The 19450-nt window shown below is 42.4% G+C and overlaps 1 protein-coding gene across 1 annotated transcript in view; it reads left to right on the top strand.

Annotated features, from left to right (window-relative positions):
- Nucleotides 1-19450, top strand: part of POLE3 (DNA polymerase epsilon 3, accessory subunit) — a 107716-nt gene that overhangs the window by 33799 nt on the left and 54467 nt on the right. Inside the window, exons 2-4 of the mRNA XM_086921275.1 lie at nt 9402-9476; nt 14903-14988; nt 16546-16664. Of these exons, the coding sequence (XP_086777401.1) occupies nt 9411-9476; nt 14903-14988; nt 16546-16664 (271 nt within the window). The 5' untranslated portion in view covers nt 9402-9410. The remainder of the gene's footprint in view (nt 1-9401; nt 9477-14902; nt 14989-16545; nt 16665-19450) is intronic.

Here is a 19450-nt window from a genome sequence, read left to right as displayed (position 1 = left end):
CACTCAGCGCAGCCACAGCATCACTCAGCGCAAACCACAGCATCACTCAGCGCAAACCACAGCATCACTCAGCGCAAACCACAGCATCACTCAGCGCAAACCACAGCATCACTCAGCGCAAACCACAGCATCACTCAGCGCAAACCACAGCATCACTCAGCGCAAACCACAGCATCACTCAGCGCAAACCACAGCATCACTCAGCGCAAACCACAGCATCACTCAGCGCAAACCACAGCATCACTCAGCGCAAACCACAGCATCACTCAGCGCAAACCACAGCATCACTCAGCGCAAACCAGAGCATCACTCAGCGCAAACCAGAGCATCACTCCGCGCAAACCACAGCATCACTCCGCGCAAACCACAGCATCACCACAGCATCACTGGTTCAAATATGTTCTCACAATGTTTCAAGCTTTATTACAAATGTCAAAAAAGATGTTAATATTTCACTTCTGTTCTTGGATTTTCGTCACAATAAAATACACTTAACATAATCTTCACTAAAGTTATTTACAAAAGTTTAAGCAATTGCCATTTTCAATTACAATCACTTTTATTTTATTAATTATTTTAAAAAGTTAAAAGCCATTGTTATTTGTAATATCAATACATCTAAGTCACGTAAATACAAAACATGTTGCATTACAAATGCTATAGGTGTCACATTTGCGAAAGTTATAACTATTGGCATTGTAAATGACAAAGCTTTTAATTTAGATATTTTAAAAAACACAGAAATAAAAAAGTCATTTATAAGACCATTAGCTCAAACTTTTCTAATGCGAGACCTATTGCATTTCCAATGCTTGTTTCCCTTCTGGCTATTTATGTTCTTTTCGGCGCACTATTTTGTTTCATTTGTATTGGCTCTTCTTTTCAGAATGCAGTGGTTTTGCGATTTTCGATCTAAGCACGCTCAGCTGACTGCATTTTCCAGCCATACAATGTATTTATATTTTTGATACCAGCATGTCTGCCTTTTTGTTTCTTTAGTTGGTATGGAAAGAGCACACTAAAACTCAAACCTGGTTCCCCAGTTCTAAAGTCTGTAGCTCTGGATGTAAGGCTACATCCTTTCTTCCAAATTATCGGCATTTTTTGCATCCCAACATATGTTTACCCAAGTGTAAATTAGCAAGTATTGCCGTACTGATGGTAAACTGTAATGTAAAAGGCATCCTTAATTCCCATCTAATGCAGTTTTGCAAGGTGTTTGCCTTACAGTTTATTAGAACTACACTACAGCAATCTTTGCTAACGTTCAGTTGTGTGAACAGAGAGCGCGTGGTTTGTTTGTTTATAAAAAAAATTATTTGGGGGCAAGGTCAATCTTGTTGGTATGTTTTCTTTGTTTCAGCTAAGGTTTTGGCTTGTAACTGTTGGGAAGCTATTTTTGGGCCATTATGACCAAATACTTTTAATGTGAGCTTGTGTTTGCGAGTTTTTTTTTTAAATAACTGTTTTACTAACTAGAAATTAGCTTGTGTAAACAAACTTTGTTTAATTATATGATTTTGGAGGGCGCGTGGCTTTTATTTTATCAGCATGGTGCCCGCTTCACGGACACTGCGCTTCACGTTTTGGATTTTTTATATACATTTTCTTTCTTTGAGGAGGTAGTGTGTGATTTTTTTTTTGGGAAGCTGCACAGTTTTTATGAGTTTAGTTATCTTTATTTTGGAGGCCATACCTTTTTTTTTATTTGTGTATATTTGATCAGCACGGCACTGCGCCTCATGTTTCAGCGTGGCGGCCTCTTCAGGAGGGCGCGTGCCAAACTTTTAAATACATGCCCGCTTTGATGTTTCGCCATCGCAGACCTTTGGCCGTCGCAGGTAAGTGAAGACACCATTCTGTGGGAATGGAGAGAACCCTGTTGAATTTACTGCTTGGGTTTAAGGAACGGGTACTGGTGGTGTCAGGAACTGCCGTTGAGTATTCACAGAGTTAACCAAGAGTTCTGACATGCCATTGGAGCCTTTCTTGATGCCTCACCTGGTCGTGCTGCTCATTGACTTCTCCTCATTGGCTTGTTGAACTTGTGTATCATGGCCTTTTAGTGTACGTTGTTTATACTGTTTGTAGATATTTCAGGTTTTCTACCTTTGCATTCGAGTATCACTCATTCCAGGTTTTTGCATTGCACCTAGACTTGCAGTCCTAATTTTATAATGGAATAAACACATCAACTCACATTAAACAAACGTTAGGTTGGGTAAGCGGTTCAGACATGAGATCTGATTAACTTGAGTTCTTCATTTATTTAGTGCAGTTTCCGTTCGTATCGCTTGTTAGTGACATGACTTGTTCTGTGCATGCACATGCTGACGTTTGTGGAAAAATTACAAGTGTTGTGTGCTAACTAGAGGCTTTTTTCACCCATTGTGGAACTGGATTTCTGTACCTCATAGGATTGACGTGTGTAGAGGAAGCTTTAGCAACAAGTTTGCCATCACAAGGCCTCCTCTTTAGTAATTTCAACCGTGCATGTGACCAGATCATGTAATCGATCAATCCACGTCTGGGACTTGAAGACACTTTATCCTCTTAACATGAAATGTAGAACAAAGCCATATAAAAAACTAAAGTCCTGACCTTGTTCATTATCTGCTCCATTGGATTGCTACCATGGTGCGCTTATCAGTGTTGCCTTTTTTCATCATAGCAGATTGTGGTTCGTCCACCTTCGTAGTGGTATCGTTCTTATTTCCGTCTGCAGTCAGAGATAGATTTTTAAAAACAGAGTATGAATCGTGCCTGCTCCGGTACAGCAATCAAATGGTGCATTGTAAATGGACATACTTGTTTCAGGCCACTTGTACTTAAGTGAAATACTTACCTTTTAGTACTGGCATTAACAAAGACATGTCATTATAACTTTGGTAACATTTATTTCAGTCAACCCTTTCATCCATTGGTGTATTACTGTCATTCACATTTTTTGTTTCAACCACTACATCATGGGATGAAGGGGAAACCACCTTCAATGTAGGTGACAGCATTATCCCCTTTCACAAGGAGCACAAACACATACAAAATAGCTCCCTTCTGTTTCAGAGAATGTTGAGTGCGCGCACATTTATCATTAATTAATCCCCCCTCCCGTTCACCACCCCCACCCTATTCCCAAAGCCAGTAGCTCACCTATAGGCGAGACCTATTGGCTTTGCCAATGCTTGTTTCTAAATGTTCTAGAATACTTAGGCACAATTTGTATGTAGTGTTCTAAGAGGGTACAGTTGGAAGGTAACTGTTACTGAAGGAGAATCCGGGTCTAGGGCTGTAATAAATTGTATCATTGGATTAATTTGTTGCATGTAGTATAGAGATAGCACTATGAGCTATTATTATTTATAAGTTAGAAACCCCCTCTTTTAACCCTCCCCTCAATGTTCACACTTTATTATAAGGTTATGCACTGAATCTGTTAATACACTAACCCATCTTTTATGACCTGCCACTGTAAGGACTTCTCGGCGAGACTTATTCACTTCTCCAAAAGTTACAAACATTATAACAAACAAGACCTTGTCATGTCAGAGTTGGAGTATTCTAAACCCTAAAGCCCCAACATAAATAATTAGAATTGGCCCTTAATTCTCTACGATGGCTGGTTGATGAGGTTTGGAGTCAGATCACTTCTCTTCAACATTGTGTTAAGTCATCTGAAATGAGGGGTGAATAAAGCCAGAGGACAGTCAAGTACGCTTTTTAAAGAACGAAATGATGATGTTGCCCTCGCTGACCACATGCAGAGATTTGTTTAGCACAGTTTTTCTATTGAGATGGCGTACTGAAAGAACAACAGTCCGATGGAGCTTAGCCCTACGATAGAGGGCAGATGGCCATATTCTCAGTCAACTCTTCCCTTCATCACATTTTACATTGAGAGGAAGGACAGCAATCGCATTAGCTCTGCAGCAGTGCATCCCATTCCAGCACGATGGTGTCACATTTCATATAGCAAATCACTCTGTAATGGTGCATGGCAGGTAAGGCTCTCTTTTGCAGATATACAGATACTGACAAGGAAGGGTCCAGTAATCTCTTTTGTCACCTATGTGACTTCTTTACTCTCTTCATGATGCATCATTATAAAACTCTTGAATGTCTAGTAGTTGCTGCTGCACTATATGAAAAATCGTAAGAAAAAAACTCCATCTTTTCAGAAACTTACATGGAGGATTTGACTAGAAGAAAGCAGGGCTTGAATAACCTACAAAATAAGTTGCTAAAACCACAAGATGTCCATACAACCTTGTATCCTTGTAGTAGAAGTTAAATAACATGATTTATATGAACAATAAACATTTTGTTTACTTGATGTTAAGCATGCGATGCAGAAGTGCTGGGGCAGTGTCAGTCTTTGACCATTTCATATGGGTGGTTAGCACATGACTAATTCTGTCTCTGGCCAACCCACCTTTTGGATATGATCCTGATGGGTGACTGCAAATCCAATATTAGTCTGACATTTGCATGAATTTGAACCAGCCCTACTAGCCTCTGAAAGAGAGATGAACATTGTGCAATGCCAGGCTTAGAGAGGCCATAGAGGTGCAGATGTTGGGAATGCTGTGTAGATTTACTTTTACTGACCTATTTACGGTTTATTCACAGCTTCATAGTCCTGTTAGTCTATCCACAGTCAGGTAAAATAAGTCTCGAGCAAACCAAGCTCACAGAGAATTTGACACACCGCAAAAATCAGGACACTTCAATCTTTCTTAACAAATTAATTTGTACCTTTTTATTTTTTCCAGATTCTGGACTTGCTCCTGGTTCATATCTGTAAGGCACAGCAAAGCATTTATTTTGCACTCATTGTGGCACTATAAGAACGACATAAATAAAACCATACATTGAAAAATACATCTAGTACAAATACCACTGCCTTTTTATGTTTTTGTGTCCGTAAATGTTTCATGTGGCAAGCATGTATTCCTGAATCAGACTGCATGTCCCAGTGTGTAGTAATGGTATAGCTCTTCAATCCCTTCATCATAGCACCCAAGATAACGTGCTGCATGGCTTATAAGGTCCCCAACGAGAGACCTATTGGCTATACAAATGCTTATTTATTTGAGTTTCTACACCACAGGATTAAGGCACTTTTTTTTTTACCTCTTGCCATTGCTGCTTGTTCCCTGTCCCCCATACCCGTATTGTTGCTTGCTCCATCATTGTCCCCCCACATCGTTGTTTGCCCATTGCTTACTTTTTTTGACTATCCTTCCGTCGAGTCGTTGCTTGGTACGTCATTGTTGCTTCCTCTCCCTCCTCTTGCTTGCCTGTTGTTTTTGCTTGGTCTATGCCCACTCCTCTTGCACCATTGCTTGCCATTGTTGCTTACACCATTCTTGTTGCTTATCCAGGGACGTCGACCACCACCCCCCTCCAACCTGCCCTGTTCCACCACAGAAAAAAAAATTGGCAATGTCAAAAAACTTTTACATACGCGAGAGCTCGTTGGCTTTCAGTGTGTCTTTTAGCCATGTTGTACAGCAGCCCGACTGCTGTGCAACAATGTTGAAAGTAAAAAGAATAAATAAATAATCACTATGGCACGGCCAGTGTTGACTGCGTCAAAACATTTTAAATGTATAACTTATTTTACTTTCAGCCATGCTGCACAGCAGCCGCACTGCTGTACAACATGGCTTAAAAAATCTCACATAAGCCATCCCCATTGGCTTTTCCAATGCTTGTTTATTTTTAATTCATATGCTATTTACTAATTTTGGGAACCAGCTCTTTTAAGAAAGCCAAAATGAATTTTTAGTTCTTTTCAGGGTACTTTTCTCACCACTTGGTTCCAGTAAAGTAAGTTCGACCTTCAAAACATCTTGAGTTTGCGAGTGGGTGAGGGCATAATAAATGTCCAGACCTGTGGAGGGCCAGTAAAAGTTTTAAGGATGATAATGATTTATGTCTCAGGGGTACATATGCACACTACTCCAGGATGTGAATTCACTTGTGTACAGGTTGGAGCCAAATCCTGTAACCCGTCCCAGTGGAAGAAGTTACTGTAAAAAGAGGAAAACAAAGTGTACCCTTGAGTCGGACCTTCTTAAAGGCCTGTACTCTCCCTTTATTTAACAATCAGTCAAAACACTTTTCAACCTCATTAGATTTCAGTCTCAAGTAAATAGCATTATAAAGCCATGCTTACTCCCTTGAAATTTCAATGTCAAGAGTAAGTTTAGCAACAGGATGCAGGACTCCAGCTTGCATGAAGCGAAGCTAGAGGATAGTTGTTTGTTTTTTCAGTTTCAGCCCAAAATGGACATCCGTCTCTTTGTCACACTTCCCACACATCAACTGAAACAGATCCAGTGATCTCACGCAGGTGGTTCTTTTCCTTAAAATCTCTTAAGCTTCTAAAATGTTTCCCTTTTAATTACTCAGCACATTGCTTTGCTGGAAACTTCTCTTTACTAACTTGTCTGTGGTACTTTTCTATCCGTGTACCATCAGCTTGGGTAGCTAGGATGTTCCATTCTCCGATCTTATCAAACTGCTTCAATCGTTTTTTCATTTATTTGTTTTTTAACATAGTGTGTCTCCGAGCATTGTAGATCATATAAAACAGACTGGAGAGTAAAGGAATATACAGTTTCGAAAGGGCACATTCTATGTACATGAATTAATGCATATAATCTATTACATTGAGTTGTGAGAGACTGAACCATGAAAGTTACACAGCATTGTACAGATTATAAAACAGCATAGAGATGACGGTATATATAGTTTGAGTGGTTGACATTTTCTTGCTAAAATTGAATGTACTACAAGCCTGGAGAACTTCCTTGCGTAGATAATTGTGAGACTATGCTTATTTATTTATTTGTAAAGGAAAAGGTGGATTTACTTTTGTTCTTGCTTGCATTTATTTAAAACATTGTTTTATTATGACTGTCTTTATAACAATTATGGTCACACATATACGTGCATCTTGTTCATTCTAGGGGTCATTTGTGCGTGTTATTTAACTAGTCTTGAAGTAATACAGGCATTTCCTTTCCAAACCCATGTCTCTTTACAGTCCAGACCCTCGGTTGGCTTTCCAGGTCCCCTCCGCTGTGTCCCATTTATTTATTATTTTTTCTTGTGCACCCTTTATCTAGAAATACCCTTCTACATCTATTGTGAGGATGCAGGGTTGAGAACTATACGGCCAGTGTAATGATTGGAATAGGATCTCCAACTGAATATGCAGTTGAAGTAGGCAGGCCAGTACTATAATGTTGTAGCATCTGGTTTGTTCTATAAAAAGTATCCTTGATAAATCTTCCTTGAACGCAATCTTTGTTATTGCTGGCTCGACATAAACCCAGTAGATCTCTGGGTCTTCAGGTCCAGCTAGGATGGTCTGTGATTGGGAACAACATTGACATTTTAATGCTTTAATTTCAGGTCATAATGGGACCGATATGATCATACGAAGGGCCTTGTTACGACTTCAGTGGTCCATGGGACCGCCATAGTCGTGGTGGTGGTCCGACCACCGCCACACTGCAGGACCACCCTCAGTATTATAAGTGTGGTGGTCGGACCACCACTGAACCACTGCTACCGCCACGGAAGAAGGATTCTGTGGCAGTCTGGCAGTGGTTCAAGGACAACATATACTGATGGTCCCACCACCATGAAAATGATGGCGGTAAGGCAATAAAAGCTCCCTTGTACCTCTGTGCACAGGGGGGTGCATGTTGTGCCCCCTGTAGTTTTGCATCCCCAGTTCCTGCACAGGAAGGAATGCATGACCTGGTGCATTCCTTCCCGTTCAGGAGCATGGAATGGCAGTCCCGCAGCGGAGATGTTTGTCTCACAATGAGCCTTTAAACAGCACCGCCATGCTGCAGCCCGACCACAAAATTACTTGTAATCGGGCAGGCAGCAGTGAAGTTCAGTGGTACTGGATCAGAGCGATAACTTGCCGCACACGCCAAGACCTCTGAAACTAGTAATGAGGCCTGTCTCTTTACCTTTAAAAAAAGCTGTTTATCAGAATATCCATTGCCACATTTGTGAGACCTGTTCAACACTTCTAGTCAATATAATGTTTTTAAGGAGGACAAAGTTCAAAATGTTTTCTAACATCATTCTTAAAGTTTTTACTTCTATGGAGCCCCACTGAATCGCGACTAGCTGGTGATCCCCATCATAAGCAATTTCTACTATTTTTACTTCAGAACAATACACAAAAGTAATGAAACAAATATACATCAAACAATTACACAAAATATGAAATATTTTATTTAACAAATAAAAACATTGGAATTTAACACCATGCATGCAGACCATTTTCCCGCTTTGTGCGGCAATTTGCGAAAAGCCGCGTTACATGACGAGCTCAGCTCGTCATCAGCATACGAGCGCCGTAGCTGATTACGAGCTGAGCTCGTCATCAGCAGCGAAGGGGTTAATGGGAAGGCTGGAGCTTTTCAGAGTTAGTATTTTTGTTCCTAAGATGAAACAATAGAATATTTATTTATTTTTTGCTTCCAATGCATGTTCTCTTTGTCGATGCATGCCAGTGCTTCAGTTGAGGCAACAAATCTTCCATACTAGATTCAGTTTGTGGTACTTGAACTCCTCCCACAAATCAAACTAAGTATACCGGATTTATTTTTATCCTCCACTTTCAAAGTCATTCTCATTTACGGACCATTTTCTTTTCAGTTTTGGCTTTTTTTATGTGTGCATACTTTATAAATATGCTAATGTTATACAATTTTCGAAACCATCTCAGACCATTGAGTAAGCGCCGTGAGCCACAGGCTAAGAGTGACTGCTTTAAAGGGACCTGAGAGAATTCATCACCACTGATATTGATTTTCGGCGACTTACAGGCGCTTTCCTGCAGCAAATCTCATATGTATTTACCTGGATTATTAGGCAGCACCAGTGAAGGTAGTCAGCTGGTTTTGGAAGAGTTTTAGTTAAGTGTTGGATGGAGCCTTGACAGCTGTGTACATAACAAGGTTTATCTCATGGATTCCCCTCTGGCACAGTGGAATGAATCCCTGTACCAAAGGTACTGGATTCCAGCTTACCATCCCATTTCTCAGTCATATTTTTCTCAGTGTCATGGACCACGGGGGCGCTGTATGAGTTATTTTTGTGAACCTGCCGTGTTATGGACCAAAGGTATTCCCATTTCCCTTCTTTCCTGTCAAACTCCTGCAGTCCAAGCCTGATTTACTTGTGTAATGTAGGGATCTCAAATTATGGGAACTATACAGATTTTTCCACAGATTTATTTATTGGAGTCTGTACTGTCATCTCCGCTCTGTTCTGGTGGGGCTCAGATTTCTTTTCACGTGCTTACAACTGTATTTTCTGTATGGCTCAGCTTCTTAGACTGATTTGAAACTGCCTTTTGTTTTTAGGAGTAAAAAATGGCTGAAAGACCTGAAGATCTGAACTTGCCCAACGCTGTCATTACAAGGATCATTAAAGAAGCTGTGAGTATTGACAATGCTATTGGTTTGCCTGCTTTAGTGAAGTTCGCCAATTCTTAACCCTAGTCCGTAAACTAGAAGTCTGAGCCTAATGGATTAAATACCAGTGACCCTCCCTACTGCTCACCAAACACTTGGTCCTTCTTGGTATTATTTTTTAATTTTTGTGAAGTTTTTGGTAGGTGATAATCACTGCTCACGTCTTCCTTTAGGTCTCACTGAATACCCATTTTATTTTGCCAACCTGTGATCAGATGTTGTGTAAACAGATTTTATTGGCTATCGTTGATGAAAACATACATAAGAAGGGAGGTGTTTTTGGACACTTATCGTCATCTTTTTCCCCCCACTCAAATAGCTTGGCTGGAGTATAATATAGATTATATAGTGTCATATAATGTTGAGACCTGAGGTTCGAAGAACGAAATAGATTGCCCGGCATCAATAGAGCTTTATCAAGATCAATGTCCGGGTCAGCTAGTTTCAGGGCCCAGGAGGTCTCCACCTTCTCCATATCATCCTGTATCATAGGGATCAGGCCTCCGTATATCGTACGAATCTTAGTACCCCCTGCCTAAATGTACTCCAGAATATTAATTTTCCCTCTTGGGTTGATCCGGGGCCTGACACTAAAGTTTGGGAAATTTGTAAATATTTAAAGCTTTGACTTGATGTTATTCCAAATTTCCGCTGTATATCTGTAAAATTCATCGGGGCTGTTCCCTCCCAGAGGTGCCCAACACTCCTAATCCCTTGAACCTCCCACGTTGCCCAGGATCTATCACTGCTCAAATGAGGAAAAAGGTTTGATTTCCACAGAGGGTTGTAATAGTTAAACTTGGGAATTCCTAAAATTTTCTGGATCTCCTTCCGAGCCCTCCAAACGCTATCGAGTACCTTGTACCTTTTTTTATTGTAGTATCGTTGGTCTGTTTTACGCAGTCAAAGCCCCAATGCTTCCTTTCCTAATAATAGTTCAAAAAAAGAAGGGGGAATAGATATTCCCAAGTGCGCTATTTGTCATATCTGTGGCAGCATCCAGAAGTATCGCCATCTGACTAAAAAGACAAGCCACCTGATAAAACTGAATATTCGGGACCCCTAGTCCTCCTCTTTCTTGCGGTAAGGACAGATATTTAAGGGATCTTCTTGTTTTCCCATAATACCAAACAAATTTGATAAAGACTGATTCGAAAGATTTTCACACTTTCCCCCACCATAGGCGGGATCGCACAAAGACGTATAGTACTTTCAGAAGCATTGTCATTTTTAGCACGTTTGCTCTCCCTATTATGGACAGATGAATGGAGTCTATCCTTTTTAGCTCAGTTGACATTAAGTCAATCAATGGCTCAAAATTATCTTTAATTATGGACCCCATAAGAGTGCTAATCCTGACCCCGAGATAAATTGCTGAGTCCGTGTATCTACCATCCAATTAAATAATATTGCTGGAAGATATTATTTGTGTTTTATTTTCCTTCAGGAGATGCCCCGAATACTGTCCGAACTCAGAAGTTATTGCCCTCAATACAAGCATAGCCGCATCCGGATCAGTTGTTGTTATTGCTAGATCATCAGCATATGCCAGTACTTTGGTTTCGAATCCATTGCACATAACTGGTTTGATACACTCGTGCCCCCAGTATCTTTCTAATTAATGGGTCAATATGAAGGGCAAATAGGATTGGGGAGCAGGAGCATATATATTTTATCCGACCCCCTCCCCCCCCCCCCCCCCCCCCCCCACCCAATAACTGGATTCTAGCACATGGATCAATGTACATCGCCTTAATAGCCTTTGTTATTTTGGGGCCAAAGCCCCTTCGCTCCAATATCCCCCATAAATATGACCAGGTAACCCGATCGAAGGCCTTTTCGGCATTGAGAAGGATCATGGCAATACGATCCCCCGTGACAGCATGCGCATCAAAGAGCATAATAGCTCGCCTTATGTGGTCCGTTGTTGCTCTACCAGGGATAAACCCATGCAGCCACGGGGAGACCAGACCGCCAATGACCCCCCCCCCCCCCCAAACTATTTGCCAGAACCGTCGCATATATTTTAGTATCTGTATTTTTGAAAGATATCGGGCGATACGACCCAGGGTCCTCCTTAACTTTACCCTTCTTATGAAAGACAACTATGTTTGTCTCTTCCCAGGAATCTGGCACTTCCCCTGAGCAAGTTATACCACAGAATAGGTCCAGTAGAACCGGGGCTATGACTGTCTGGAGGCATTTATATACATCAAGTGGGATGTTATCAGGCCCTGTGGCCTTGCCTGCAGCTAAATCCTCCAGCGCATTGATTACTTCGGTCAGTTCCAAATCTTTATCTAAATCGACTTTCTCCTGGTCAGGCAGACTATGGCCCAGGTCTTCAAAGGCCAGACTGGAAAATTCTACCCTATCCTCTTCTAATGTTTTCTATCTCAGTGTACTCCCGGTTGGCCATCCGAATTTTGTCTATCATGTTACTGCTGAATCCCTGTCTAATTCTTAATGCCAGTAGTTTCCCTGCCTGCTCTCCTGTCTCGTACATTCTGCCCTTCCCAGGGCCCGGCAAATTTGGTACTTATGTTTTTTCAATGTAGTGCACTTAGGAAGATAGGTACAGAGATTGAAATAATCTGGGAGGGGCTGCTAGGGCTTAAAATCACCTTATCCCCTGTTTTAATGATTTTGGGCACCGATTCTAATTTGAGATTGAAAAAGGAGGAGGAAACCTTTGTATTTATCTGTGTGGCTGTTTTAAAAATAATATTGGCTGCGGGCTCAAAGGCTCTACGGCTCTCTCATTCCAAATGTGGCCGTCAAGATTATTGGGGATTCATAATATGGAAGCAGCATTATACTCCCGAAGGGGTAAAAGGATGAGGGAGCTAGGGCAGAACATCTGGGCCCCCCTCAAAAACTGGAGGGAAGCACGAGTATAAACTCCTTTTAATTGCTTTTAATCAGTCTTGGATAATGAAATCCCCTGTACATTGCTGTGTATTATTGTTTTTATGATGAATTTATCACTGTCTATTTTAAAATGTACTGTAATGTAAACATATGGATGCTTAAATGTAATATGGATTAATTATTTAACTTTTGTATGCACCAGATATTTAATTAAAAAAAGGGGGGGGGGGAGAAGTGAGGTGTTTTTGTCACATTTTACTGACTTTGCCCTTTCTCCACCTTCCTTGTGTGTTAAATGTATATGTTGAAGGCGGTCATTTATTTTGTTGGTAGTGCACTTTCGTCCAAACAGATTCCATAAACTAGAATTTGCATTGTGACTATTAATATTCGTGATGTGAGGTTAAAATGGAAAGTAAGACTGTAGTTATGATTCTTTAAGTCTCTTTTTGAAGAGTATATGGCGAAGGGTACAGATGGTGTGAAGGCATTCTTAAGTAAAGGCAGTGACTGGAAAGAATAGCATTTTGGCCTCAATCAAGTAGCACATGGATACGGAACAGATAATTATCAGAAGTTCTTTAGTTTAGGTTGAACGGGAAATGTTGAGGAGCTAGAGAATTAACACATTTTAAGTTGAAGCACTAAAAATTAATGAAAGATGCAAGACTCCATTCAACTGTAAGCAAGCAATATAAGGAGTTCCTGGGAGTAGTCTATGTAAGGCAAATAGGAATTGGACAATAGAATTTACCGGGAAGGTAGGAGGTCATATCTGTGCAGACTATAGGGTGAATATCAATAATGTAAAGGATGAATGATCAGAGCTGGACGGAAGCTGGGGTGGAGGATGTGGGGGCCTTTTTGGGGGATGATGCCTTATTGGATCATGACTCCTTTTTGCAAGCCACGGGGGCTCCCCAGAGGTTATACCTACTACACGCTACAGTTTCACACTACATAAGACATACCTGGGCTCCACAGAGGCTTAAACCTGCGCAACACGAATTAGTTCATTAATCTACTATATGGTGGCGGGCGGCCATTTGGTACGGTGGCTTTACACTGGGATTAGAGAACATGCAGCTACTCCACTCACCCCACTTAGAGACACCTGGGCACAGGACACAGGAGAGGTTCTATCGGATAGGGCCTGGCAAGTTGTTCTTGAACATCCCAGGAAGGTGTCCAGGAACGTTAAATTTAAATTCATCCAGGTTATGGTGTTGCATAGGGCGTACCTTACCCCCCAAAGGCTGCATAGAATGTTCCCGGACTCTCCCCACAATTGCCCTCGTTGTAATGAGGACGAGGCTGGCTTTCCTCACATGCTATGGTCATGCCCGCAACTACGAAGTTATTGGGGGGAAATTTGCCATATACTGCATACAGTCATTGCCCTGCCGGTGCCAGAGGATGCTCTGTATTGCTTGGTGGGGCATCGTAAACGTCCTAAACAACATACGGCTAAATTGAAACTCCTAGACCTGGCTCTGTTATTAGCAATCAGAGTTTTAACAATGAGATGGAAGTCCCCAGACCTCCTGGAATATCAGTGTGGCAATCTGACATGTTGAGATGGGGTAGGGCATAGGGTGCGGTCTTGAGACGGGAAGAGGAGAGAGGACAACGGAAGCATCCAATTGTGCAAGACTGGGAAATTATGCTGTTAGAACTAGAAGAGATGGAATTGTCACCATCGCAGGCAGATGGGATGTAAACGAAAGAAGAATACAGTGTGTGTCAGCGCGCGTAGTATAGGAGCACAAGACCCCACAAGCGCGCAGGTTTTGTCTTCAGTAAATTTTCACAATATACCAATTTGGCTCAATATCATTGATAACCCTTTCGATGCTGATGACGAGCTCAGCTCGTCATCACCCACGGGTGTCTTGTGCTGATGACGAGCTGAGCTCGTCATGACACCAGCAAATTGGCAATTTGCAGCACAGCGCAAAAATCACCGCAGCAGCGATGCGGTTAAGAAGTGTTATTCTTTGGATTTAGTATGACCAGGAGACGTACAGTGCAGGGGTGGGCGGGAGGGGGGTGGGACGGATCAAGGGATCGGCCTATTATATTTTCTGTGATATTAGGCTTGTTGGTAACACGGTGTGCTGCATAATGATGATTACTCAATTGATGCTGTCACACAACATATCTAAAAAGACTATGGGATATTATGCTTTCCTGCTTTTCCTTAAGATATGGTAATTGGCAGGCTGCTACTACTAAAGACCGATGTGGTTATGTTGGGGAGGAAAAGTTAAAATAACTGTATTAAGTGAGAGTGATATGCTGTATGACATACTGTGCAGTCGAAAATAAAGTTAAAAAAAAAAGGAAGGGGGTGGGCGGTTCAACCTAGAGTGACATTAGTTACAAACACGCTTTGTGGCAACCCCAAAGACGTAGGAAGCCAGGACTTAATGAAGTTGGTAACCTTCTGGTGGATTGTGTCTTGGAGCATCTTAAAAGTAATACGTACAATAGCTGTTTTGTTTTCTCTCACATTTCAGCTCCCAGAGGGAGTGAACATTTCAAAGGAAGCCCGAAGTGCCATCTCTCGAGCTGCAAGTGTGTTTGTGCTTTATGCCACCTCCTGGTAAGACGCTGTGCCTTGTCACAATACGTGTTTTGCCGAATGCAATTTCATGGTTAATTGGTGTTCGTGCAGTGTACCATATCACGTCCATAAGTGCTGTGTCCTCACCATGATGTGTTTCTGCTATTTACCAAATTATAGCTTCTATCTCTTCTTGTTTGCGCTGATTGTGACACGCTTGGTGTGTGCCTCCACTGTGTGGTGCACAATGTTTATGGTATGTTTGTGCTACATTACAGAAAACTTGGAATGTGTTTATGCTGTATATCATCTTGTGTTGTTTATGCATGCTTTTGTTGTATACTTTGTGATTAATATGTCTGTGCTGTGTGTGACCTGCTGGCCTCGGTGTGTGTGTGTGTGTGTGTGCGCATTCTGCTCACTCTTATGTAGGGTGTGTACCATCTGTATTGTGCAGTGAGTTAATTCATGATTAGTGTGTTTGTACTGGAAACACAGTCCCGCTTTAGAGTGTTGTATGCCCAAACCTTATTTGTTTGTATTTGTGCTGTATGCTGCCACATGGTTTTAGTGTGTTTTGTGCCACCTAATGATATGGGTAGGTTTTTCCTTTGTACCATCTCACAGCTCTGTGTTTGTATCATGCACTCTCTGCCATTAGGATGTCATTGGAGTGCCTTAAAGTATTCTGGGGTTTGGGATTGTTTTGTTTTGTGTACGCCTCATTCTTAGCCCGTGTTTCTGCTTTGTAATGCTTCATTTGTTCACGAAGTTTTGCAAGATCAAGGAATAGTTTTTTTTAGGTAAGGGGAATTTTAAATCTGTCTGGTTGCGGCCCAAAAACCAAACTGAGTGAGCAAATTCTTGGTGATAATGTAAAATGCAATCGCAAAATATATCCGCTTTGTAATTCCGTGGTGAGTTTTCATGATTGCTGGAACTGTAAAAGAAGCTCAAGTCCGGAGTCATTCATTTCCCTCTCCTTCCTCCACTCCCAATCTCTTACCGCCAGTATCATTGTCCAGTTTCAGATTACTGAGGTACACAGGATTGCAGTGGCAGCTGGCAGGGAGAGGGGAGGACAAAAATAAAATATAACCCCCACTTACCGTCTCATGGCCGCCGTCTCTCCTCCGCTACGGTCTCGGAAGACGGAGACACACAGGCTCCCCTAAGCCGATCGCAGTGCTTGGTCTGAGTGCCGTGGTTCGGTGCTCAGACAGGCAGTGGGAGCCTGTGCATGTTCCTCACCAGGCTGTGTATTACAACCTGGTGGGAAACATGCAAAGTGCACATGACTGTTTAACCAGCCCAAGACTGCAGGCCAAACAGTCATGCGCACTTAGAGTGTAGCCACAACTCCTCCCCCGTGACTCCGCCCAGACCTAGCCCCTTAGTGTAGAAAATCAAATTATAGTAACTGGTATTTTATTTTTTATTTTTCCTGCTCTGAGAGCAGTGGGGCAACGCTCCACCTCAGAGGAATCGCCTCACAGGATTGATCTTTGTCATTGGTAAGAGCTTAGTGTTTTATTATGTTTTAGTGTGCAATAGTCATCCTTCTTTTTTTATTATTACTTGTCTCCACAACTTTAGTGCAAACAATTTCGCTTTGAAAGGGAAACGGAAAACTTTGAATGCGGGCGATGTTTTAGCTGCCATGGAGGAGATGGAGTTCCAGCGGTTTGTGACCCCGTTAAAAGAATCTCTGGAAGGTAACCTGGTTCTCGTGCTGTTGGCTTTTTTTATTGATGTGACTTGGTAGCAACAGAATGTCATTCTGATAGAGTAGATACATTTTGGAAAGTCAGGTTAAACAAAACAGTTGGACACTCTTAAATTGGTAATCCGTGAAAGTGTTGCAAGTTTACTTATTGAAGGTTTGTTTTACAACTTCTTACCTTTCTTGGTGATTTACATGGATTTGGGAGCCTGAAAGTTGGAGAGGCTTGCTTTCGTCGCGGTTGGTTCAGAAACCCGAGGTTATGTGGAAAGTACACAATGCTGACCAGTCTCCAAGAGACCAAAATGAAGAAAGAAAATCCTCAAAAAGAATACTTAGCAAAAATTGTGTGGGTCTGCCTGATTAACCTGATTGATTTAAAATCCATCAGGCTTCCCGCAATGTGAAAGGCGAGAGCACTCGCGTGAATTTCACTGATGCAACAGTTGCAGTGTACAGATAAGAGCGTGTGCCGATTGGGCACTATGCGTTTCTTGAGACAGATTTGCATGTATTGCTCATTGGCAACCCAACCAGGAGTGTTTGTGATGCTGGGAAACTTTTGTCCCTTTCCAACGGCATGGTGCGAGAGAACAGCAAAGCAATAGTGTACTACGACTGTGTCCTCTTCTGCAAGCACCCACTTATGGCAGCAGATTCGTGGACAAGAGCAATGTGCTGTGTTGCAGATGGCGCAGAGAAACAGAAACACAACTTCGTGCATACTGTGCACCTCTTTTTCACAGTGGGCATGCAGGATAGGTGTTGCTGTTGTATGCCAGAATGTGCCACTTAAGTAACCTGTCCCGTGCAGACTTTTGTTGAACTGGCTGGGTTGATGTGAATACTGATGGTGTGAATTATCATTAACACCATCAGTATTACAGCAGTTGGAGATAAATCTGGCATTCGTGTCTGCATTACTGTTGTGCATGTCTCGCATTAGTCCATGTACTTGATAATTGCGGATGTAAATAACCGAAAACTTTGCAAAATTCTGGGTACCTACATCTAGAATATAGTTGGGTCGGCAAAGCAGCATGTGCAAGCCTCCACCTCTTCTATATACAGAGAAGATAGGAGAGAAACATGATGACTGTGAATTGAGCACGAGAAAGGCATAGCTGTTATGACGAAATGTGAAACCAAAGAACACAATGAAGGATGAAAATGTTAGCCATTCATATCATATACCTGCCCTGAAATAGAGAGCATCAGGCCTGTTTAAAGGTACAACAGGAATGCGACAGAGAGCCGCGGGGTGACAGCAAAGTTCTCTTTTGTTAAGGATTATTAAGCTCCAGGTCAAATTGTTTCTGGAAAAGGAAGTTGAAAGAATACCTGCATTACAGTTTTGCATCAGAGAGGGCGACTGTATAGCTTGCATCAGATGCTGAAGTACCTTTGCATTTCTTGCAGAGGAAAAATTAAATGGAAAAAAAGTCTGAATCCGTGAGGATAAACGTTAACTTGTCATTTGACACCATGTTTGGAATTATGCCTTGTGTACACTGTATTGGTTTTTGCCACATTGCACCAGAGAACACAAAAAATTAGCTCTTCCCAGCACGTGTGCAAACACCCACAGTTCATGCCTGCGCTGAGAAAGCGCGCATTAGAAAAAGATGGAGCTATGTTTCAAGACTGCAGCTCTGCCTTTCACAGGAGGTGGTCCGCCCTCAGTTAGTAGAGGGGGCGGAGATCCCTCCACATTCAGGTGCAGTGTGCTGAGGCACCCCCTGCTTGGGATTGCTTTCAGAGGTCACTGGGACCCACACAACTATCTGTGAAAGAGCACAAGTCTTTTGGGGGGTGCCTCTGACTGTGAACCACCTTCTATATGGCACACAGTCAGTGCACCTCCTGACAGCTTCTTAGCTGTTGCACCCACATCTGTAATATGGCATCAGCACAATGTCAAAGGGTTCCTTCAATTGAATTGGGTTCTACCCCCATGGAAATGAGAGAAAGCTCTATTGTGATTGTACTGGTGCCTATCTTGCATCGCCATGATCCATATTACAGAGGGGCCTGCACTTGGGTACCTGTAGCACACTGCCCCTATATGCATAGGTTTCTGAACTTCTACTGTATTTGTCTAATGAGCTGTCCTCCGTGCAGATTGTCTGAGGTCATGCCAACACTGTGGGCAGTGCTATTTGTTGTTTTAAGTCTAATCTAGCACACTGACTTGGTTTGCGGTGGCCAAACAGAAACAGTGCATCCAATTGATATTTCTGGCCCAGATTAATTTTTGCAGTGTTGTCAACAGCTTGGGTGCGGGTAACGATCAGCCACGTCCCATCCGTTTGGTGGAATGGGCCACACCACCCTCCTTTATCCAGACAAGAAGAGTATCTGTCAGGCTAGACAAAGGTCAGCCTGATGGGCACTGTTCCTATTCAGGTCAGGCAGCCAGGAACTAGACCTGCACTAAAGGCTCATGCTCCTGCCTGCCTAAGCTGAACTTTGCCAGGCTGAGAATTTCACAGCCCTGTGGGCGTGACCTCCTCCACCTTGCAAAAGTGCCTTGTGGTCCTCCCCCCCCTTGTGACTGGGGAACGTCACTGATTGCCTCGGACCTGGACGCTTCAGTTTTAAACCATGAAGTGCCCAGGTACAAGTGGCAGCCTGCTGACCCCACCCCACTCTGTGATGAGTGAGGGACTTTAGTTCAGCCAATGAGGGAAGGCAGCAGTCCCAACCTCGTGGGACCTCCAAGGCTTCCTTTCCATAGAGCTGGAGTGAAGGTAGGTTTGGTTTTTAGGTCTTGTAGTG

This window comes from Lissotriton vulgaris, chromosome 5 (genome assembly GCF_964263255.1).
Source record: "Lissotriton vulgaris chromosome 5, aLisVul1.2, whole genome shotgun sequence".
Classification (NCBI taxonomy): domain Eukaryota; kingdom Metazoa; phylum Chordata; class Amphibia; order Caudata; family Salamandridae; genus Lissotriton; species Lissotriton vulgaris.
Note: the sequence above shows the minus strand (reverse complement) of the source record. Positions and strands in the feature narration are given on the sequence as shown.